This window comes from Pantherophis guttatus, chromosome 4, assembly GCF_059756535.1.
Source record: "Pantherophis guttatus breed Tessera chromosome 4, ASM5975653v1, whole genome shotgun sequence".
NCBI classification, from domain to species: domain Eukaryota; kingdom Metazoa; phylum Chordata; class Lepidosauria; order Squamata; family Colubridae; genus Pantherophis; species Pantherophis guttatus.
The window spans coordinates 59861149-59885731 of NC_142066.1; the positions used below are offsets into that span (position 1 = coordinate 59861149).

The window sequence follows — 24583 nt, forward strand, 5'->3', positions numbered from 1 at the left end:
GAAGGAAAAAGAAGGAAAGAGGGGAAGGAAGATGAAAGGAGAATGAAGAGGGAAGGAAAAAGTAGAAAAGGAAGGAAGGAAGGAAGGAAGGAAGGAAGGAAGGAAGGAAGGAAGGAAGGAAGGAAGGAGAAGAAGGGTCTGAGGGAAGTCCTGCCTTAGTACTTGGCCATAGGTGCCCCCAACACAAATGACATAGAGCTGGCCCTGCCCACTCGGCCATGCCCACCCCATCCCCCTGAGGTCAAACAAAACCCTGATGCAACCCTCAATGAAATCACATTTGACACCTCTGCTCTAATACATCTTCTAATTAAATTTGCACCATCCTAATCATTTCCAAAATTTGGACAAGGAACTCTTTCACCTAAATGGATCTTAATTGTTTTACCAGCATCACACCTTGCATATTTTAAAAAAGCATATATTTTAAGTATTGACTTTATAGTTATACTATACTATACTATTTAATACTATACATGTATTAAAAATATTTCTGAATTTGTGAAATACAGGGAAGATAGGAAATTTTTCCTTTGTTCCCTAAAAAAAACCAGGCCTACTTAAAATGTCTCTATGCCAATAAGATCTAGAGTTCCCTTTGCATGGCAAGTACCCATCATATGCAGTACGCACCTGAAGTCTTTGCGATTGTAGAAATCCCATGCCGATGCATGGCACACCACCTCCCGCCCATCTGTCGGTTTCTCCAGCATGGATTTCTTCCAGAATTCAGGTGGCATTTCAAACATGCCAAGCGACGTGAAGAACTCCTCCGACACCCGGAACATGTGCGTTACATTCCAGTTCTAGGAAAGGCAAGGATCCATCCGAAGCATTAGATAGCACAAATGTGTTGGAAATTGTTCTTAGGGATTGATCCCGGGTCACTCAAGTATTCTCAGAATAAATTATACAGTCATGTGTTGCTTGAGCCTTAGAATATCATGGAGAACTATTGTTTAGGAAAAAAGAGTTACAGAGTGGGACAGAGGAGAAGCATAGTTAAGAATTCGAAGGAGACAGCCTATTGGTCTTCTGCACTATGAGATGAGAGTTGCCACATATCTTGGGTCTTGACGATAAATACTGCTATATTTGTCTCTTTTGAATAGTTGTGTCAAGAAATGAAATTAAAGACTGTACCCTCAATGTGTTATTAAAGACAAGAATGTATATGAATATCACCATTACTCCTGTATGTAATCTTGGACAATCTGAAAATTTAACATGAAATTCAGACCTTGAAATGAAGAAACTGGAACTAAATACACCTGAGAATCATGTAGAGAAGCAGTATTGAAAAATATCTATAGCACAGAAAGCTGCACTGGAAGAATTCCATGGAGACCTGTGGTTCATTTATGCACTTTAGTCACGCCTACCTGGCTTGTCACTTTTTGATGTTATGTTGAGCAGATTAGTATATATTTATTATTCCAGTTCTTGCTCAGAGAACAAATAATCATCTCACTGCTGGATGAAAAGGTATCACTAGCAATATTTGTGTATATGGGCATTCCTGTTAACTGCTGCAGCTAAAGGGAATGGAATAAAACCATAACACTAATGTCCTTACTTTCTGTTTCATGGTATTGGTAACATCTAGATGTGGCTTATTTGCAAAAGGCACCATCATGTCGTAAATGTTGTTCCATTGCTGGGCCCACATGTTACCTGCAGGGGGCAAAGCAGCACTGTTTAGCTGAATAAAACCAACAGCTTGAAGGGGGGAAGGAATGGCTATACATAAAATTAGAGAAAAAGTGTTATTTGGCACAGAGTCTAGAGGGGAACAGCCAATAGAATAAGAGTCAAAGGAGGCACTATGTTAATTCCATGAATGCATGTGACAGTTTGGTTATATAAACAACAGCCAGAGTGAAGCTTAGCAGCCTCTGGACCAAATGCACAACTAGGAAAAAGATAAACTCTTCCTCTGGTTACTGTAGTTTCAATGTCAAGCTTTGAAATTCCAAAGCTCATAGGATCTCTTTATTTAGAAATTCTTTACATGGGAACATTGGCATGTAAAACATGTGTTAGTTTCCACAGAGGCTGAATAAATATATAATTGAGGCTCCTAGCCTTTCCCCATGTTATTCCAATGCATCTTCTCCATTGGCTGTAGTAAATTTGTGAATCCTAGAAAGGAGATTAAAATATTCATAGAGTGGCATAAATATTCCTTCCTTCCTTCCTTCCTTCCTTCCTTCCTTCCTTCCTTCCTTCCTTCCATCTTCCTTCCTTCCTTCCTTCCTTCTTTCCTTCCTTCCACCTTTATTTTATCTACACAACAATCTTGTTCACAGTCACTCATGGCTTAATAATTTCCTGTCTGGATTATTGCAGTGTGGTTTACATGAAAGACTACAAAGGAGTTACAACTGATCCAAAATACAGCAACACGTTTTCTCTGATATACCAATACAAGTACTAATAAAGGAGCTCAGGGTTGACATGAAGGGTCATTTGTGCTCTCTGAGCTTCTTGTTTTCTTGCAGATGCTGATAATGTTATCTAGTTTGGGTAATGAAACATCTGCAAGAAGATAGGCAAGCTCAGAGAGCACCAAGGACTGCACCAATACAAGTGTTCCTAGATTCACCCATATTATACCTCTATTGCACGAGTTGCACTGAAAACTGGCATCAGTTTCCTTTCATGTGCAATTCAAGGTGCTTGTTTTAAAAAGCCCTACATGACACGGGACCTGGTTACTTGAGGGACCGCCTCTCTCTAAGAACATTTGTCGATCCTATTGAATCAGATAGGATAGGCAAGCTTCAAATCCCTTGGCTAAAATTCTGCCACTCAGGATTTTAGAAGCATGCCTCATCCGTAGCTGTCCCTATCTTATGGAAGACCCTTCTCCAATAATTTGGCAGGCCCCCACCCTGTAGCCTTTCATAAAACCATCAAGAATGGATTTTTTGTGGAGATGTTGGAATAGGACAGAATTGAAAAGAATAGAAAGAATGAAATGAGGATAATTGGAGGTTACCCGGGAAATCCTAAGGGGAGAATTTGTTTTATCATGTTACTATTTCATTTGTTGTGGTTATGTTTTATAATTACTGATTTTATTCCTATTGTGAATCACCCAATTCATTTAAAATGGGCAGCTATACAAATCTAATAAATCAACTAATCAATCTGTGAATGAATTGGGCTGAAAGAGGGTGACTGTGAGTCAGCCAGCTTTTCATGCCTAAAGAAGGATTAGAACTTCTGGCATCCCAATTTCTAGTCCAATGCTACACCAGACTCAGTAGTAGGTTTCAAATCCCAGTGCTACCGATTTGCTATCGGTAGTGCGTGGGCACATGGGCTCGCTTCCCAAGCACATGGTGCTTCTGCGCATGTGCAGAAGCTTCTGCACATACACAGAGGATTTTTGATGATGTCTGGGTGGGTGGGAGTAACCTCCCGCCAATGCCGCTATTGGTTCACCCAAACTGGGAGCAACCCACCACTGACCAGACTGGTTCTTTTACATCTCTTACATTTTAACATTTCTATTTGTATTTTTCCTCCCATCAAAACATGGTATTCTTTAAAGAAAGCTTATCATGATTTCCATTATCGCCATTCAACGTACCAATAAATAATAGGAGTTTTAGTCTAATCCATTAGGAAGACACTAATTTAGCAAGATTGCTCTCCAATGCCCCAAAATATGTGACTGAAATCCAAGCATTTTGCTGCCAAAATTTGGAAAAACGATTTCAGGTTGCTTTTGTTATTTGAGTTTAAAAGTAAAAATAAGACTCCCAGAGGTCTCTCAGTCAGCCTACTTCCATTCCAAAAATTGCCCACCGTTAAGTGTAGAATACAGTGGGATATTAAGGATTTTCCCAATTCTTCCCCATCTGATCCCAACTCTATTATACACACACAAACTTTTTTTTACCCAATAAGTGAGCAGGAATAGGGCCTTTCAGGTTTACGTATTTAGAGCCATATTGGTCATATAGTTTCCTTCTGACATATGCGTGGAGATTTAGATAGAGAGGCTCCAACTGTTGATAAAGTTGCTCTAGATCTTCCTTAAATGTTGGTGAATCGTACCAGGAGCGCCAATAAGCCCCAGTATCTTGGAATCCTAAATGTAAAAACAATAGAGTATTCAGCATGAATACAGTTCTTACAATACAAACAAGCTCTTTGAATTATCCATAATTATTCTAGAATTACAGAATGTAGTTATGAACAACCATTCCTAGACTTTTCTGCACCATTTATAATATAATTGAACCAGTCCAATTCTGAAGCCAAAAAATGTCCAGTTCTGAATCCAAAGACAGTTTTCCCCCCCAAATATTTCTAAATGTACTTATAGTAGGTGTAGGAAAAGGAGTTGCCAAACTGGAGAGAGAGGAGGTAAAAAGAGGAAACAGCCTAAAATTCCTACATAGCTACCAATGAACTAAATCAAATGCTATTGATTGTTATCTAATTCCAAACAATACTTTTAGCAATAATCCAGTTGATTATTATATGTAATAATTATTATTATAAAATTATTATATAATTAACTGGGCCTTCAGATGTGAACCTGGTCTGTTGCATCTGAAATTAGGCTCTTGAGAATGAACAAGTTAACAAGTCAACCTCAGTATATCAATAATTTCTTATGCTGGCAACAATCTTACCGACTTTGGATAGTTTCCCATATGAATCTGATATGGTACATTTGATCCCTTTCGTTATAGTGATTGGGTCAAGCACCTGATCACATGTATGTCATATTCTTGAATACTTTTGAAATGAATGCAAAGGTGTTGAGACTAAAAACACAACAGACATGTTGATCAAAAATGGTTAATTCCTACTAGCTTCATTTTAGAATGGCAGGGATGGAAAATAAAACACAACAATTCATTTAAAAAATATAAGAGTAAAGGTGCATGAAGGTGTGTTAGATTTATGGAGGATTATACGGTAATATGCCTCTTTCTCAATCACATTGAGGTTTCTTAGTTTGAATTAAAAGTGCTTCAGTTGTTTGATTGAAGGTAGATTTTCAATCCAGGTAGCACTGATCCCATTCCCTGTCTATGTTTTTAACATCTCACCATCCATTTTATAGGCTTCATTGCTCAGTAAAACGAATTTCTCATACTTGGATCTCAGAGGATTGCCAGCAGAATTATGCCACCCTTCCCAGGCATAAAGCAACCTCCTGTAACTACGAGAAGTGGCCATAATTTTTGTAATATCTGAGGAACATGGAAAAAGAAGAGACATAAAAGAAACCATTAAAGGATCATACAACTGAACAAAATCCAAGGAACATCAAAAAGCCACCAGCATTTGCACTAACTTTTCTACATATCTATCTACATAAAGAAAAGATCCATTTAGCAAGAAATGTAATTTACTAGGATCATTAAATAATTCCATCACGCTAGAGTTTGAAGATTTGAAGAAATCCACTATTCTTCTAAAGAGGTATAAACCAACAGCCTTCGAGCTGAACCCATATTGCACAGCTGATAAGAATTGGATTCAGAAGATCCTTCCTCTTCAGGAAGCAAAATTTTTAAACATCATGGTTGAAGTGACTAGTATTCCAGATACTCTTGTGGCTATTAGATCAAAGCCATCATTACTTTTTGAATCTAGTGTCTACATTCTCATCATTGATATCATCTCACTAACTCTAGCTGTTTTCTTTCTACATGTTTCGAAGTAAGTGCTACTTGAAGTTTGGAATCCTGATAAAATATACTGAGAAGTAGGATAGCAATATGAAACATTACTGAACATAGGCAAGGAATGCATCAAGTGCTTCTAACCTTGCAAGCCTTTTTAGAAAGTCCCATCAATATCTGCTCTGGCATACCGATTATGTATTAATAGAACAACAATTACAGGTAAGCAGCTTCGTTCCCTACCTTAAACATTAGAGGGTTGCTATCAGAAAATTGTTAGAGAAGTTACATAGATAGAAAGAAGGATTGTTATTGGTTCAAAACAATTGGGGTTATATTTCAGACATGAGGCAATAGCTGGGAGAAAAATGCAGAAAAATGCAGTGAGACAAATCAGTACATTGGGAAAACAAAACAAACACTTCACAAACACATGGCACAACATAGGAGAATAAACCCATCAGGACAAGATTCAGCAGTGCATTTGAAAGACAAAGGCCACTCTTTTGAAGACAGCAAAGTCCACATTCTGGACAGAGAGGACTGCTGGTTTGAAAGACGGGTTAAAGAGGCATTAAAGAGGCCATATACAGGAAGTCTTCGACTTACAACAGTTCATTTAGTAACTGTTCAAAGCTACAACAGCAATGTAAAAAGTGAGTTATGATGGTTTTTCACACTTACGACCATTGCAGCATTCCCTTGGTCTTGTGATCAAAATTTATATGCTTTGCAACTGGTTCATATTTATGATGGTTGCAGTGTCCTGGGATTATGTAATTAGTTTTTGCCACTTTCTGACAAGCAAAGTCAATGGGGAAGCCACTTAACAACTGTGTTACTAAGTTAACAACTGCAGTGATTCACTCCAACTGTGGCAAGAAAGGTCACAAAATGGGGCAAAACTCACTTAACAAATGTTTCACTTAGCAACATAAATTTTGGGCTCAACTGTGGTTGTGAGTCACAGACTATCTGTATATTAAAACTGAACAGCCTTCTTTCCAGAGGGGGAGGATATGACACCACTGGTCTCATGTGTCTGACTCCAACATGAATTGTTGCAGTCCCATGAAGGTTCCACACCTGTTTACAATCTGATTCACATGACTCTGATACAGTCTCAGAGAACTATTGACCAACCCTCAGAGTGCTAATGACCAGATGACTGCAAAGAATATAAATCCTTCCATTCCCCACTATTCAGTCAGAGCTGAAGAAGCTTCTTGGATGAGAAGCAAAACATTCCCAAGGAAAAAAACCAAGAAAGAACCTGTTCCTATTTGGAAAAGCACTTTTGGGAAAATAATGATCCAGATGATTGAGAAATTCCATAGATAGTAAAAGAAAATGGGTCTCATTCTATTCTCTAATTTGATTTGTTATTGATTTTTTTTTTACAGTAGATATTAGTTGATTCAAAAATAGAAACTATGGCTGTGATGGCGAACCTATGGTAGGTGTGCCAAAGATGGCATGCAGAGCCCTCTCTCTGGGCACACACACCATTGCCAGCTGCTCTTCTGGTTTCTGGCCAGCTGTTTGCAGGTGCTGGGAGCACCGGAAAACAACCTGAAAAAGGCCCAAAAAACAGGCATGCATGCGCCAGCCAGCTGGTCTCCGGGTTTCCAGTGTGCGTGAAGACCAGTTGGCAGGCACGCATGCACATGCTGGAAACCCAAAGCTGGCATGTGCGCCGGCCAGCTGGTCTTCGGGCTTCTGGCATTCTAGCATGCACACGTGCAAGCACATTCTGTTTTGGGCACTTGGTGTTGAAAAGGTTCGCCATGCTGGACTAGAGTTTCCAAATTAGGAAATACTAATTCTGTATTGGCTGGCAATGAAAAACCTATTTTCTAATAGTATGCTAGCTTCAAAAACATTAGCATAGTTACTTTTGAGTAATTGTAAGGACAGATTCAGTTTATGGCAAAATAAATGATTGAAACTCAAGAGAGGAGCTAGTTTATAAGATTACTAATTAGACTGCTCAATTTCTATTCTCCAATTTTTGTTTCGTGCATTTATTTCATTCTTAAAGAATAATATCACAGAATTGCATTTTGCTAAGTAGCATGATAATAACATTGTTTTTAAGCATTTTTGCATGTGGATAGCCGTCATGACTGATAGTGGGACCAGCAACTCTGTCATTAAGCATCATGGTGTTCAAGAGAAACACCGTGAGATTCTACCCAACTTACATTAGTTCCTCTGTGATAATTAAGCAAATCACTCATGATTGTTAAGCATAATGTCACATGACCATGATTTGCAGATTACTGCTGGTTTCCCCATTGCTTGTTGGGAGCCAGCTGTTAAAGACTGCAAATGTAATCACATGACATTGTTACTGTTATAAATGCACAGTAATTGCCAAGGTCTCAAATCAAGATCATGTGACTTCAGGATACTGCAATGGCTGCAAGTTTGAAAACAGGTTGTATATCTACTTTTTCAGTGCCATTGTAAATTTAAAAAGTCAACGAACAAGGCAATTGGTAAGGAGTACTTTGATTTAAAATATAAAACATATAGGTTCACTGTTGGCAGTCTCAGAAGCCATAATCTACTATAAATCAACTTTACATTCATATCCATGTATAAGGATGCTCTCATGGTCCAGAAAATAATAGGAAGCATGCAAAACACCTGCAAAGAATGAGCTGGGCTAACCTAAAGAAGGAAGTACATACCTGGCTCTAAAGCCCAGCAGGAGGAGTTCTTGTTTGGTAGACAAACCTTGGAAACGGAGTAGATGTTGTCCATCTCACTTAGAATAGTATTATACTGAAATTAGCATTAAAAAATACAGGTTTGAATAATTATCTAATTTTATAACATGCATATTCACACTATATAGTCTATAGTCATCAGTTTTACCATAGATTCTGTATCTCTATAGGAGCCTGCCACGTTACCTTTTCCTCTTGAACTTTTGGTAATTATTTTTATTTTAAATATGTAATTAAAAAGTGACACGATAAAGAAACAAGCTTCCAGCATTGGTTTTATTCATTCTGATATAATAGAAATTGTAAGCATCTACTACTGTGTACTGCCTTGACATATTGGTTAAGGCATCAGGCAAGAAGCTGGGAGACAGTGATTTCTAGTCCTGCCTTAGGCACAAAGCTGGATGGGTGACTTTAGGCTAGTCTCTCTCTCAGCCTAGGAAGATGGCAACAGCAAGTCAATTCTGAAATCTTGCCAAGAAAACTGCAGAAACTTGACCAACATGCCAGGAGTCAAGATGAGAGTTGAAGACACCAAATATATATCACCCAGGATTTTCTGGGAAGATAGATAGATAGATAGATAGATAGATAGATAGATAGATAGATAGATAGATAGATAGGAGGGAGGGAGGGAGGGAGGAAGGGAGAGAGAGGGAGAGAGAAAGATGGAAAATATCTTTCAAAGACAGAAGATTTTCTGAAAAAAACCAGGCTTTAAAGATCTCAAGAACAAGCAGTCTGCAAAAGAAGAATGTTCTGGATTATTTAACAACACTTGATTACCCTAGAGAACATTTAGTAATTTGAATATTGAAATAACTAAGGAATAATTAAAGGAAGATTTTAAAGCTTGAAATGAGTGTGTAAGGGGCAGCTGTAACAGGGAAGTAAAATAATATAAAATGGCTTTTTCCTAATAGAAATAAGTAGCTTGGAATGTATAGACAAAGATTTATACTGAAAGTATCTGAAAAGGTGAAGATGCTTACCAACTTGGCCATTACAATGAAGGGTCAAGAAGAGTGATCACCAAAAATTAAGTTACAGTGAGGGCAGCACCAGGAAAAGAATGTCAGCTTCTGGTGAAGGCAAATGTCTAGAAAGTTACTGGAGAAAATTATTATGAAGGGAAGCTAATTTCTGGTTGAGCACTGGTTTGAAAGAGGAGGAGAAGGGAGGCAATAAAAACAATTAAATGACAGAAGGAGGTGATTGCACAGGCCACAAAGAACACAAATGGGCTCTGAGGGGGGGTGGGAAGGATAATTTAGTTGATCAGTGGGAGACCAAAAGTGGGAGACCAGATGTATACTTTTTTGTAAGCTTTGTCTTTCAGTTAAGTAGAAATATAGTTAAGTGAGGTAGTATGATATTATTTAGCTAGATGGATTATTTATCTTATGGTCTCTCACAATCTTTTAAGTGCCCTCAGTGCAAAATCAGAACTCATCTATATTGATATTATTCAGTTTGTGTGTACGTATGCAGTTTTTAATCAATCTTGACTCCTGGCAACTTCGTGAACACTATATATATTTTTCTTAGCAAACTTAGTAGTTTGTTATTACTTTTCTGAGTTGACATTCTGACATCTCTTTTGTTTGTTTGTTTTTAGAAATGTCTGCAACATGGAGCATAAACAACAACAAAAAAAACAAGTCCAGCTTCCTTCTTGTATATGCACTCTGGAGTCAGAAATAAAACAATGTGTCAGACTTCTTTAGTTAATTACTCTTCAAATATATTAGAATGCTTCCCTCATAACCACTCAATACAGCCAAGTCTGGAGTATGTTATTGTTTAGTTTATTTGATTTGTATACCGCCCTACTCCCGAAGGACTCAGGGCGGTGAACAGCCAACAATAAAATACATAAATACACAAAATTTAAAAATTGTGAATATTACCTACCGGTAGGCACTTCCAGAATCCTTCATTTTATTCATCCTCTCAACTTTTCCCCCTCCATCATTGTTTGGAATTGATAACTTATCTAAAATTATCTAAGGTTCATCTCTCCCTTACCCTAGAATCTTTTTTTTCCCATTGCCACCTCAGAATTCGCCCACTCTTTCTAGAACACTGATACTTACCTCTTCCCGTTTCTGCACTGGTAAATTGGAAGGACCCAAGGTCTGAATGGAGCTGATTATTTTCTTAAGTTGTGGATCACTAAAGTTCTGCCAGATGTCACCATAATTCTCCTTAGCTTTTTTCCCCCAGAGTTCTGTGAATTCTTGCTCCTTCAAAGAAGCTGCTATCTGTAATAGGAGAGGAAGACAAAGTCATTCGGTACATATGTTGAACTTTATTTGTTTTTTACATAGTACATGCTTGGAAAAGTTGTTGAATCACTTTTAGGACTGTGAAAGAGTAAGATGCATGCTGCTGATAAGAAAGGATGCCTTAAATATACTTTAGTGTTTTAAACATCTAGGCTTTTTCACAAGGGTTTATGAAAATTTGGCAGCAAATACTAAAGAGCATTTAGCTCTTTAGAGCCATAGGGATGACAAGGCAAAAAACCAAACCATAACTCAGAATGGGCTTAATTAAAAGACATTAAGGGACTGATGATTTTGGAACTTATTGAAGTTTTATTCATAAATGATTCATTTTTATTTCTAACTTTCCTATTAATATGTGACAAGACCATATTACGTTATTTTAACTAGCAATCAGAATACTGAATGCTGGTGTTAAATTAATCTATCAATTAAAATCAATGGCTTGTAGGTGTAGGTAGCATAAAATTGGATATATTCCCTTGAAGCAGTTTAAATCCCCCATCGATGTGAACTGTCTGTAATGCCTGAGCCAAACCACAGAGCAAAGTAAGTCATGTCCTGGATTAAAGCCATAATTTGAAAGAACATGAGATGAGCCTGAGGTGTTCCCTAATGTAGCATTCTGGGTCAGACCTGAATGAAAAAGAAGGATAACTGGGTTTTCTGATTTGGAAGAATCGCCAGCTGAAATTTTGAGTGATCACAATTTATGTAACTGGCTCACCCATTATATAATGTCCACATGATTAAATAATGATATGCAAACATGGCGAAGGCAGTTGGAGCGGAGCAAATACTCCAAGGTAATTTATTAAAGTGACCCAAGAGCCACATTTTTGTAGTGGAAGACAGCCCCTTAAGGCTAACAACCAATCTGATGGAACACAGAGAACCTTTTACACCCAAGAATGAATCAGTCACGAAGTCCCTTCTCTGCAAGTAGTGTATCTCAACATTCTGTCTCTGGATATATTGTCACTTAAAGTATGTGGAACACAAGATCTTTTTGGTATAGGTAGGGATACTATTTTCTCCTTAAAAAGAAAAGATCTTTTAATAGCTCTTCCTCTCATTAAAACAACTTCCCAAAGACTTAACTATATCTAAGGAAATTAGACAAAAAAAAGAGGGGGGGGAATACTTTGAGGATGAAAAATTCCTTAGTTGCTGTAGCCATTTCTACAAATATATATTTTAAAGTCTTATCTCACATAGACATTTTATGGGATATAATTTCTTCAAATAGCATCTGCATGTACCATCTCAATGCAGCAAGCTATTCATAAAAATATATCTTCGGATGATTCCAGCAATTTCCAATATATAATTAAAGACATTTTACATAGATAATCTCATGTAAGTAATTGGTCTTCTTGCAGCATGTAAATTAATCCTAAAGTAATAAATAGTTTTCTTCTTTTTTAACATTTCCAACCTGCTCTAGCTGGATTTGGGGCACAATGCCCTTAAGAAATACTACATGGATCACTTTTCTCATTCATTTCATTCATTGAAAGTTACAAACTATAGTAATCCACTGCTTTTCTACTTCTGCTAATCTATTATGAGATGACTAATATAGCCAAATCATTGTCCAAAAAAGCAAAGGACCTGGAGCAAGAATAAGTATCAAGTAGAAACTCCATTAAACTCACACCAATGAAATTAGTAATTGCATCATGACATAATAATAACTAATAGTTTAGCACAGTGATTGGGAAATAGTGAAAACATTCTGAAGAAGGCAATTGCAGATTTTCTCTGGAAATAAAAACATATGGATGTGCCTATGAAGTTGTCGACCAATTGTCGAATTTGATTAATTAGATTAGTAAATTTGGTAACTTCTAAATGTTTAGGTTTTCAGTTTCCATTGATCCCAGCCAGTGTGGACAGTGGAAAGGGATTCTGAAAATAGTAGCTTAAACCATCTAGACAGTACCAGATTGTTTATCCCTGCTCTGGTCCATCCATAGCAGATGTACAAGAATTAAGGTAGCATCGGAATTTCAACTGTAGAGAAAGCTCCAAGTGAGCAATTTTTTCTGGTGAAGTTTAAAATTACTCTAATATTCTTGCCTTTCTAGTGTGAATCCTTAGGTAAAGTTCCTTAGTTCCTATTGGGCAGGGGTGTCAAACTCACGGCATCATGTTTTTGTCATGTGACATGTCACGACTTTCCCTCCTTCGCTAAAATGGTGGTCGGCGTGGCCAGTGGTGGGATTCAGCGTTCGCACCACTTCGGGAGAACCGGTTGTTAACTTTCTGAGCGGTTTGGAAAACTGGTTGTTGGAAGAAATCATTAGGGCAGAGAACCAGTTGTTAAATTAATCCTATCACTGGGTGTGGCCAGCTCATGACACATCCAGCTCATGGGCTGCAAGTTTGACATCCCTGCATTAGGGGATCATCATCATACTCAGCCTGGCACTCAGGTAAATCAGCCACCAACGGGTACATAGAAATGGAAAACATCTATATACCATTCAAAAGAGACAAAAAGCCAAAAAGAAAACAAAAGGCCCAGACATCTTCTCACCAGCAATCAAACCCAGATAAACAGGGGTTAACACTAAAATTAACATTAGACCAACAATAAGAAGTGAATAATACCTTAATCAAACAGCTACCAACAAGCTAAAGCAAGCAGCAGCCTAATCAAGGAACCACCAAGATCATCCACACTAAGATTGACTGGTCCCTTCTACAATAATGATTTTACCTAGTTTGGTAATGAAATGTTTGCATGGAAACAACCAAGCTCAGAGAGCATTAAGGACCCCACAGTTCAATCCTGAGTTACAAATATTCTCTTCCATCAGTATCTCATGTTTCTTACCATTGGGTATGCTCTTAATGCTCCAAAATCAGACTTGAGATAGCTATCTGAGAGGGGAGGGTACCAATGCAGATTGCTAATCATTATTCTTAGGTCAGTATCAGGAATCGGATTCTATTTTTCAGCTCATAGAGCAGTGGATCAGATTGCTTCCACCTTCTTATTGGTTTCATTACTGGATTTTCTCTTCGGTTTTATCTTTTCTGCCAGAAACCCATGAAAAGGTAATAAATTTTTTAAACATTTTGTTCTGATTTGCAGAGTTGTTGGCAAATGTTAAATCAAATTCCTCTCTATAGATACTGACTCTCAGGTGACTCTCTCATGAATCCTCAAAAATAAGCAATTATCTTCCACCCAACTCTTCCCAGTTGCTATTTTTTAGCTTTTTCTAATGCTGCCTGTATGAAGTATATCTCAGAATTGAGCCCCAAAACCTCTTGTTTGTTGAAATTGAACATTTTCAGTGAAAATGTTCCTTTTTAAATTCTATTAAAAGAAATTAGGAATGCAAAAATGTTGCATTTAACTAGGGGAAAAAAATAAATGAACCACTGACTGATTTCTTCTATGAAGCTACTTCTATACTCTTTACATTTGACATTTGAATTAGAACTCTAGTTCTGTACAGTATATGCCTATTTAAAGACCAAATGTATAGTATATGCTAAATAATTTATCCACATTCAAAATCTTTAAAGAGGTATGGGAAAAAAGATCAGATCAGAGGAATTGCAAAGTTATTCTCAAATTAATTATTCCTAGTTCTAAAATCTTTCTGGAAATCCAGGTCAGAGTGAAACTGTTTATGGCTATGCAAGCATAAATAATATGCAAAGTATCCTCCAAATTATTCTGATTTTTGTTAAAAAAAACATGGAAATAGAGGACAATTTGTAAACTGCCTGAGTAAGGCAAATTCTATCAATAGATATTAGAATCCTAGGTTATCTGATCAAACTGTAAACAAAGCTGAATTTGCCAAGGTTAGGCAATAATAAACCATTATTAGTTGAAAACTACAGCCGCCTTTTTACCTTCTTTTTGCATCTATGTCACAAGAGGAAAATAGTAAAGGAAGTGCAGGTATGTGCACTTATTTCAACCAAGCATAATAGGAAAAATTACATTTATTGGCCTCAGTTAAGGATGCATTCAATGAATTCAATGTGGACTGTACTTTTGGACTAAAATACTATCCTGTTTCTATGCCAAGAAAAACTAAATTGTACAAAACACACTTGCTTATATTGGCTTGCTGATTTTGCCTTATATAGGGGGAAAAACAAGAGTACTGTCATATTATGGTTATAAAAGCTAGGTATCTGTATTTTATTATATACCAGATATACCTCAAACATTTTTTTAACTCTTTCTGTTGGATTAAGTCCCAACCAAAAGAAAAAGAAAAAGAATCAGAGATGGAGAGAAAGAATATTCTGGAGTTAAATGGAACCATTTGGGCTTCAGTTCCATTTAATTTAGCTAGGTTGAGGGGGACTGCCATCTGAATGTATACCTAATCCATTTTATACCCAACGTATTTCAATCTTGTTTTAGCATTCAATTTCATTACAGTTTATTAGATTGCGCTGTTTTGATTGTACATGTATAATACAGAAAACAGAGGCAAGGAAGCAAAACAGGACATAGAACACAGGAAACAGCAATTGTGTGTCTCTTTGCTTGACAGTCCAAGTGTCACTTTTCAAAACCTATTCAAGTAGGAAAAAATTGTAGGGATAAATATAACCTGGTATTATGTCATATGGTGAAAGAAGTAATACGGAATAGGGGATAAGCAAGTCAAAGAATCAAGAAATTGCTTGCAGAACTATTCAGCTGTCCCACCTCTTTTAGCCTAGATAACCTGTTTGTATTTTAGGTAGCATCATTTTAAGGCATTTATGTATACAGATGAAATCAGTATACATAAACCGCATGCAAAATAAGTATTGTTTTGTTCATCTAGGAGACAATGTGCTTTTGTTGTCTTTTATTCTTTATTGCTTCTTATTATTGCTGAAACACCACATTTCTGAACACCAGATCAGAAAGGCACTCTGGCTAGGCATCCCACCAGCCCTAGCTGTAATTTGGAAATATATGGATAATCTAGAGGTTGAAATATAGCAAGCTTCAGTTTTTAAACCTTTTTGAAAAAATTATCTATGTTTTTGATACCAAGATCTTTGCTGTGGATTAATATTTATGATTACTAATTTATGTCTCCCATTTAAAACACATTGCAGCCACAATTAATCATTGTTAGGCTTACCTGATTAGGCAAGCATGTTGTTTAAATTTCTTCCCAGAAATCATTAAATTAATGATACATTTAAAATGTTTGTCCTCTGGGAGGATTATAGATAACACAGTTCACACAACTGAATAAAATAAAATGTCTAGCCATTTTAAAGGAAAACTGTCTCTAAATTTGAAGTTCTTATTTTAGAAACATTGCTGATTGTCTTTCACCATGTCCTGGAACACTTTTTTTTAGTTGTTAATGCTAAAAAGGGTTAAAAGAAAGCTACTTGTTACTCTTTTATATATTTAGAGTCAGTCGAATTGAAACATGATAAAAACTGTCATTTTTAAATGAATACTTGAGAAGCAGAAGTGCCAGCATTTAAATCCCACCATTTCCGTCCTCAGTTGTACAAAATTCACCAGTTTTGTCCCTGTATTACCCAAAAGCAGAGATATTTTACTAGAAGAGTACTCAAATCTTCTGCTCGAAATAAAATTCCCTATACCATCAGGCTTGAAATTTTAGGTCTGGGTAGCCTCAAACTACGCCGTCTACATTCCAACCTATGCTTAGTTCATAAAATTATTTACCAAAAAGTCCTACCTGTAAATGAGTACTTTAATTTCAACCATAATAACACAAGGGCTATCAATAGATTCAAACTCAATGTAATTCGCTCTAATCTTGATTGTAGGAAATATGACTTCTGCAATAGAGTAGTAAATGTCTGGAACACTCTACCTGATCCTGTTATTAGTCTCGTTAATCGCCATACCTCTTACCTTAAACTGCCTACCGTGGATCTTTCATGTTTCTTAAGAGGTCCCTAAGGGGGCGTGCATAAGCGCACCAGCATGCCCACCATCCCTGTCCTACTGTCCCCATTTATATGTAATCATTCTATGTGTTTATGGCTATCTTTTGCCTATTTATATCCTTTTATTTGTGCCAATTTTTTTCATATGTCCATGTCTATGTCTATACTATTACTTGTTTCCTTGTTGACAAATAAATAAATAAAATAATAAATAAATTACACAACCCAGCTCTTCTGCTGTGGTCCAAGATTCAACCCTTCCATTAGTTAAGGTAAGAAGTAAAGGAGTCCCTGCAGATTTTATTCCATTAGCCGTAGCTGATTTTTAGGGGCAGTGCTCATCTCCTTATGTGTTCAGGATGACATGATGCTGCAGTGCGAAGCATACAATGGAATACAGAACACTGTTACCTTCCCACCAGAGTGATATCTATTTATCTACTTGCATTTACATGCTTTCAACTGCTAGGTTGGCAAGAGCTGAGGCAAATGATGCGAGTTCACTCCATCACACAGTGATAGGACTCAAATCGCTGGAGTGTAGATCTTTGGCAGCATATTTTAAAACACTGAGCCACTGTGCCTCCCATCCATTAGTTAACCCTAGTGATAATTCAACTGTATTTCTACCACAACATCACTGAAGAAGGGCTACCTCTAATCAATCCTTGACTACCGACATTTTTTTCTTTTGCGTTCCTGCAACATTATATCCTTTACTCGTGTACAAATTTTACATAGTAATGTCTGGAAAGAGGGCAGGGGAGAGAATAAAACTCTAAAGCCTGCTTAGCAAAGCAGCCTAAATTACTTGTCTAGCTGCAATCTCACCCTATAGAACAGCGGCCCCCAACCTTTTAGGCCTAATGGACTGGTTCTGTGGAGAAAGGTTTTTCTGCGGATCAGAGGGGATGTGGTTTTGTGTGCTGCCTGCATCCTGCATATGGGGCTTTGCTGGTTTGCACGGCTCAGTTGCTGACATGCCGCAGGCTGGTGCTGGTCCACGGATCACGGTTGGGGATCTCTGCTACAGAAAATCCAATCCACATTTTATTTTATTTTATCTGCAAGTCTTTTAACTTTGCTACTAAAATATATCTTCAATAGTGAGCTATTAAATCAAAACTGCAGAATATTTTGTGAAACTAACATTAGAAGCAGTCACTTGCTTTTTGTAAATATTATTGGACTAACAACTCCTTCACTTTACATAAAAAGAGAGAAATGTTAGTCAGTAATTCCTAGTGGCTCCTGGACTACACTCTAGATGCCCAAAATTAATTGCCACCCAGCAGTAAAATAATCTACTGCTCTGCTTAATATTTAAGCTCATCTATTGACATCCAATATTCAACACCAAGTTATGATGTTAAATTGTGAGAACTGAAGTGAAACAGATTCTCTAGATACATTTATCTATTTTGGAAGAATGAGATCTGTAAATAAAAAAAATCCATTAGCACACAACAAAGCACACAAGATAGTGGGAACATTTTTTCTCCACTGCCATAGCTTCCTTCTACCTATCCCTTCTTAAACCTCTCTAAATTGGCCCATGTGAATATATAGAAAACATATCGGTTTGTCCACCCTAGATGTCTTGCCATCTAATTTCACTAGATAACTTCAGTTTCTAAGACTATGATCTTGCTTTTTCATCTGCAAACATTTCATTGGCAAGATAGGTAATATGGGGATATTCTTTATGCGGAGTACAATAGCTTGTCCTGCTTAATTGGGATAGTGTTTCTTTCTTTATTGTTCCTATTTATCAGATGTTTATCTGGTCCTTGGGCATTGGTTAGCAGATATATAATGGGAATGGATATGCTAGGGATGTTTGCTCATTTCCTTTGTATTTGGTGAATTGTTTTTTAAAAATAATTTTAGATGGTTTATACTAAAACTTATTTCATGATAAAATGAGTTTATCTGGTGCTGATCTTTGGGTATTGGTTGTCAGGTGTATGATGAGAATGGATGTGCTGGGGAGCCTTTTACTCTTTTCCTTGACCTGAATCATTTATATTTATATTTATTTATTTATTTATTTATTTGTAAATTAAGCTTATCGCATGAGAGAGTGAGAGGATAACAAAAAGCTTGTATCCACTTTCCCTGTTCCAAAGTTCATGCTTTTTCTGGCAATCTTGTTATATTTTTCTAAACTATAAAGATCCCAATATATGTATGCCTATTTCTACAGGAGGGTTGCTCTATTCCTCTGTTTTGATTCTCCTATTTGTAGATGTTTTATTGTTTAAACTTAAGTTTAGAAACTATCTAACCTGTGGCCATGAAAACAGCAGTGAGTTCTGGAAATTAAATATGGGGTCATTTTTGTTCCTGTCAGTTAACTGATTTACTGGTTTTTATAATTCTAACACTTTCATTCCTTCATTGCTCTATTTTGATACTGAAAGAGCTCAAGGAAGGGAGAAAGAAGCATTAAAGCTTCCTTTGAAGCAGCTAGATGTTATCTGGGCAGAGATATTAATGTCTGAAGGTGAGCTAACTCACCTAAGTTCATTGATAAGGTGATTCTGAATTTCTCATAAAATTGCTAAAGTTAAGATCACTTATATTTTGCTGTTTTATCTGGTATGTTTTTCTATGTTTTATTATTTTATTAATTTTCAAATAGTTTTTATTACTTTGCTATCTGCTCTGAGAACCCTTCACAGAAGGAGGATATAAATTATGTAAATGAGCGAAGTTAAGTCACCTTAAGCAAACTGCTTTCTTAGTTTAAAAATGAAAGACTAACATGCTTAGAGGCCAGAAAGGACTTCTTATTACACAACCACTATTTTGCACTAATAGGTAAAGTGCTAAGGATTTGGGGGGGGGGGAACCAAATGCACATGTAGACATTTAGCATCGCCACCAAATCCGAGGGTCTATAAGAGGAGGGACAGATCTCTCTTACGACCTTTTTGAATGACAAAAGCGACAAGTGAGAAAATGGGCTGAGAATATCAGAAGAAAAGTCGGATTGGAGAGGCGACGGAGAGCTTCTCCCTCCCCGTTGTCGTCCCCGATCCAGCCCGGTCCTGTGCTGCCCTTCATACGACAACAGGAGCTCGCTGGGAGACAGCGGCAGGTCAGGAGCGACCTCTGCTTGCTTGCTTACCTGCTGCTGAGCGTTGTGGTCTGTCAGGTCGGTGTTGTAATTCCAGCTGGCGTTCATGCTTTCGAAGAACACAATTTCCCCGGTAGTGTTATAATCATCTGCGAACAGTCTGGCCCCTTCCTCGGTCTTGTTGTGATCAGGAGGCATCAGGGCGAATTCCAAGGCGAATGCCCCAACCCCAACGCAGATCGCAAGGAAAAAACCCGCCACCGGAGGCATCTTGGCAGGAGGCGCAGAACTGTCCCTGCAGGCACCAGGTTATAAACGCCGCTCTCCCCTCAGACCCTGCCCACGGCGCCTCCCCGCGCTCAGCTCGAAGGAGATAAACTGGGAGGCTGCCTGCCTCGGCTTTCGGTTGCCCTGCCCGCCTCTCAGCAGAGACTCTGAAGCTGTAACCGTCATACCAGCGGCGGCGGCGGCGGCGGCAAATCACCCGCTGAAAGGACAGCCCCTTGCCTTGCCCAAGTCCCCTCTGCGGGAGGGGGTGAAGGGGGGAAAAAAAGCAACATCTCGCACTTTCAGGGAAAAGGGAAAAGGAAGGACTATGGTCAGGCGGGAAGCAGCAGAAGCTTAATGGGCAGTTGGGAGGACTTCAGGGTAGAACAACAGACGGCACAGCCAGCCTCCTGCTGTGAGGCATGTGTCTCAGCCAACAAATACCGGATGCCTTCTACTCCTCCAAAATTCCCTGACCCCTCACTTTCACCTGTGAATACCCAGCCTTGCCTTAAATCCTCTTCACTGCCTCCTGGGTCATGTGGTGGCCTCATACTGTCCCATTGCCAATGTTGAAATAAGTAGTCAGGTAGTAGCCTATTGAGTGGGATACAAAGGATGGAAGTTCCAGCCTGTTCTTTGCCCCAGGTGCAAAGAGTCCTGAGTTAGCCCTGTGTATGAAAAAGGGTTGCTTCTGGCAACTTGAAGGTGTATAGCTGGAAAATCCTACCCAATTGACCAGGAGAAAGCGTTTATCTGAAAATGATGGCTTCCTGCGGGTGGTCCCTTGGCCTGAAGGTCAGAGTTGTATGTGTGGAGGTTGGGCAGCAAAACTCTATATCATCTTTTGCAGAATAAGCAAATGAGCTCTCATACACATACAAGTGTCATCAAGTTGGTGTCATGTGTGTGTGTTTTACCAATGTAGATGTAGCAGTGCTAAATGATGGCAATATCAGGAAGGAGTATGAGGAACTGGAGAAGTATCAGGGCCTGAAGGTGGAACTAGAGAGGATGTGAAAAGTAAAGGCCAAAGTGGTCCCAGTGCAGGTGGTTATGGGAGCGACATAGCGTTCCCATGTAACACCTCTCCTGCGTGAGCTGCACTGGCTCCCGGTGGTCTTCTGGGTGCGCTTCAAGGTTTTGGTTATCACCTTTAGAGCACTCCATGGCTTAGGACCTGGTTATCTACGGGACCGCCTGCTACCACCAGTAGTCTCCCACCGGCCAGTACGCTCCCATAGAGAGGGGCTCCTCCGGGTGCCGTTGGCCAAACAATGTCGACTGGCGGCCCCTAGGGGGAGAGCTTTCTCTGTGGGGGCACCTACGATCTGGAACGAGCTCCCCCCGGAGATACGGAGGATCCCGGATCTGCGCACCTTCCGTCGCGCGCTCAAGACTTTCTTATTTCATCAAGCTGGCCTGGCCTAAATCTTTTCCCCTTTTAAATGTAAATTTTAATTTGTTTTTAAATTATTGGGTATTTTAAATTTGTCTCAGCCAAATTATTTAATTCGTTTTTATTCTATTTTAAATTTTTGTATTTATGTGTTTTATTCTGTGGCTGTTCACCATCCTGAGTCCTTCGGGAGTAGGGCAGTATATAAATCCAATAAAAACAAAAAACAAAACAAACAAGTGGTGTTAGGCGCACTTAGTGCTGCAATTCCTGAACTGGGTGAATGGGGTCCAACAGATCACAGGAACAACATCAGAGCTCTCTGTCCAAAAGAGGGCATTGCTAGGAGCAGCTAAAATCATGCGCGGAACCCTCAAATTCTCAGGCCTCTGGTAGAGGACCCACATTGAAGAAGATACATACCACCCATATGGGTAAGAAGGCAGTGGTGAAATGTAAAATTTGTTACTACTGGTTCTGTGGGCGTGGCTTGGTGGGGGGGGTTAATATGATTGAGTGGGCATGGCCAACTTTTTTTTTTCTTTTAAAACCATTTTTCTACAACCTCTTCGGCTGAAGAGGTTGTAAAAAAAATGCTTTTAAAGCCTCTGACGATTCCAGCTGACTTGCCTGATCGGCAGAGGCTTTTTTTCCTTTTAAAAACATTTTTTCTATAACCTCTTTGGCCGAAGAGGTTGTAGAAAAAATGTTTTCAAAAGCCTCTGATGATCCCAGCTGAGCCATGCGATCATCAGAGGCTTTTTTTTTTAAAGCATTTTTTCTGCCAAAGAGGTTGTAGAAAAAATGCTTTTAAAAATAAAAAAAAAGCCTCTGATGATCGTGCGGCTCAGCTGGGCAATGGGGGGGGCAGGGATTTTTGCTACCGGTTCTCCGAACCACCCACTTCTATTGCTACTGGATCGGATGATCCGAACTGGGAGCATTTCACCCCTGTAAGAAGGGAATTTTTTATATGTTACCTACATCTAAATCAATAACAGATATAGATAAATTGGTGTCAACTCTTAGCATTCACATAGATGAATTTTCTCCAGGATCATCTGTCCTCAATCTGATCCTTCAGATCTTTCAAAAGTGAACCCATTGTCAATGCAACTGAATCAATCCATCTTGCTGGTATTGTCTGCTTTTTCTCTTTCCTTCGACTTTCCCCAAATGATGAACTTTTCAAGAAGTTCACAATTATGTTTCTAAAATATGATAATTTGTGGTAGGTGAGAACTATGGTTTAATTTGTTAAATGATCCATTTGTTTATTTTCTTGGCTATCCATGGTATTTCCAGGAGTCATTTTCTCTTTTCATATCCATAGAGCATTATAGAGAAAAACACTGCCTGCATGATTCTGAACAATGTAAGTATAGACACATCCTGGTACCTGGATACCTTTTCCAGGGTCTTCCTTGCTGTCTTTCCAGTGTGCAACATATTTCTTGACTGTTGCTTCCTTTATTGCTGATATTCAGTCTTAAGGCCAAAGCTTTCCATATCTTCATTGTCAGTTCCAAAGTTGGTTGCTGTACCCATTGTCATTAAGGTGGCCATAATTTAATTAATTTAATTTAGTGTTGCTTCCAGTTTTCACTGCACTCCTTCAATTATGGCTTCAATTCACTTGCATGTCCAGCTATCAGGGTAGTGTCATCAGCCTTGTGCAGGTTGATAATGTTTCTTCTTCCATTTTAAAAATCATGTTCATCTTCTTCCAATCTACCTTCTCTCAAGCATGTAGGTAGGTAGGTAGGTAGTAAGTAAGTAAGTAAAGGGAAAATCAATAAGTTTTTTTTCCTCACTCCTTGCTGATTTTGAGTCATTCTGTTTCACCATGCAACTGTTCAGATTCTGGCTTTGTGACATTTATATTGTTGTTTCATGAGGGCAATGAGACATTCTGATATCCCCCTTTTTCTATGCACATTCTTTCTACACCTTGACATAAGCAGTACAACTCAAAATCTTTTTTTAAATAAATAATCTTTATTCAACCTTTTTTAGTTTTAAAATCACATTTCCACTTTTACAGCATTCAGTTATTGGTATCAGTTTTAATTACATATTTGCCATTTACAGCCTATTGTATTATACATTTATGTAATTTTTTTATTTATACATCTAAATACATAAAACCTTTTGCTATATTGTACAATTGTTCACCTTTAGTATATGTTTTGTAAATTCTTTATATATTAAATATACTTATATATACTTACATAATCCCCTTAACATTTAACATCCTTTATCATATTCATAAATATATACATTTAACATGATTTCTATGTCTATTCTATGCGTTAATTTTACATCTAGTTTCTAGCCATTTATACCACATGTTCCAGATCTTATAATACTCTGTTTCCTCTTTTAACTCCATAGTTAATTTATCCATTTCTGTGCAATCGAGCTCCTTTTTTATTATCATTGCATTTGATGGCATGTTTTCCTGTTTTCAGTTCTGGGCAAATGTAATTCTGGCTGCTATTATGATGTGGAGTATGATGTATTGAGTCTTTTTACTTATATTTCCTTTTATGATATCCAATAAGAACAGTTCTGGTTTCATCTCAATTTTTTGTTCTGTAATTTCTTCTAACTCTAACCCTAACCCTAACCATTTTTTAATTTTCATCCAATACCTCTTAGCTTTCAGGCATGTTCACCACATGTGATAGAATGTCCCTTGTTCATGGTTACATCTCCAACAATTTGCCAGTTTATTGGGGAACATTTTTGCCAGCCTTGCAAGAGGTAGATGCTAACGATAAAACATTTTGTATGTTTTGCTTATAAACTGCCGACATAGTTAATTTATAATTTCCTCCCCATAATTTTTCCCAATATTCCAATTCGATATTATATCCAAAATTTTTGGCCCAGATTATCATCGTCTCTTTCACTGTTTCCTCCTCCATTTTGAATCTTAAAAAACAGTTGTAAGTTTTGGTTATCATTTTTTCTTCTGTCCCTAATAATATTTTGTCCAATTCTTGTTGTTCTCTTTGAAAGCCAAAATTTTCTAAATCTTTTTTGTACTTTGTCTGAATTTGTAACTATGGTCACCAATCTATTTCTATTACTTGAGATTTTAAGTCTTGGTTAGATTTAAATTTTCCTTGCCCATCCAATAATAATAATAACTTTATTGTCATTGTACATGCATACACATTACACCAATACAACAAAGTTCACTTAACACCCAAAGACCAGGTCCAACACACAGCAATCCC

General features: G+C 37.9%; 1 protein-coding gene across 1 annotated transcript in view; it reads right to left on the reverse strand.

Moving 5' to 3' along the window:
- Positions 1-20175, reverse strand: part of ACE (angiotensin I converting enzyme) — a 40425-nt gene extending 20250 nt beyond the window's left edge. The window contains exons 1-7 of the mRNA XM_034416162.3: positions 19724-20175; positions 10486-10653; positions 8351-8444; positions 5076-5219; positions 3911-4102; positions 1577-1674; positions 634-806 (exon numbers count right to left, since the gene is read on the reverse strand). Of these exons, the coding sequence (XP_034272053.1) occupies positions 634-806; positions 1577-1674; positions 3911-4102; positions 5076-5219; positions 8351-8444; positions 10486-10653; positions 19724-19942 (1088 nt within the window). The 5' untranslated portion in view covers positions 19943-20175. The remainder of the gene's footprint in view (positions 1-633; positions 807-1576; positions 1675-3910; positions 4103-5075; positions 5220-8350; positions 8445-10485; positions 10654-19723) is intronic.
- Between the last annotated feature and the right edge of the window lie 4408 nt (positions 20176-24583).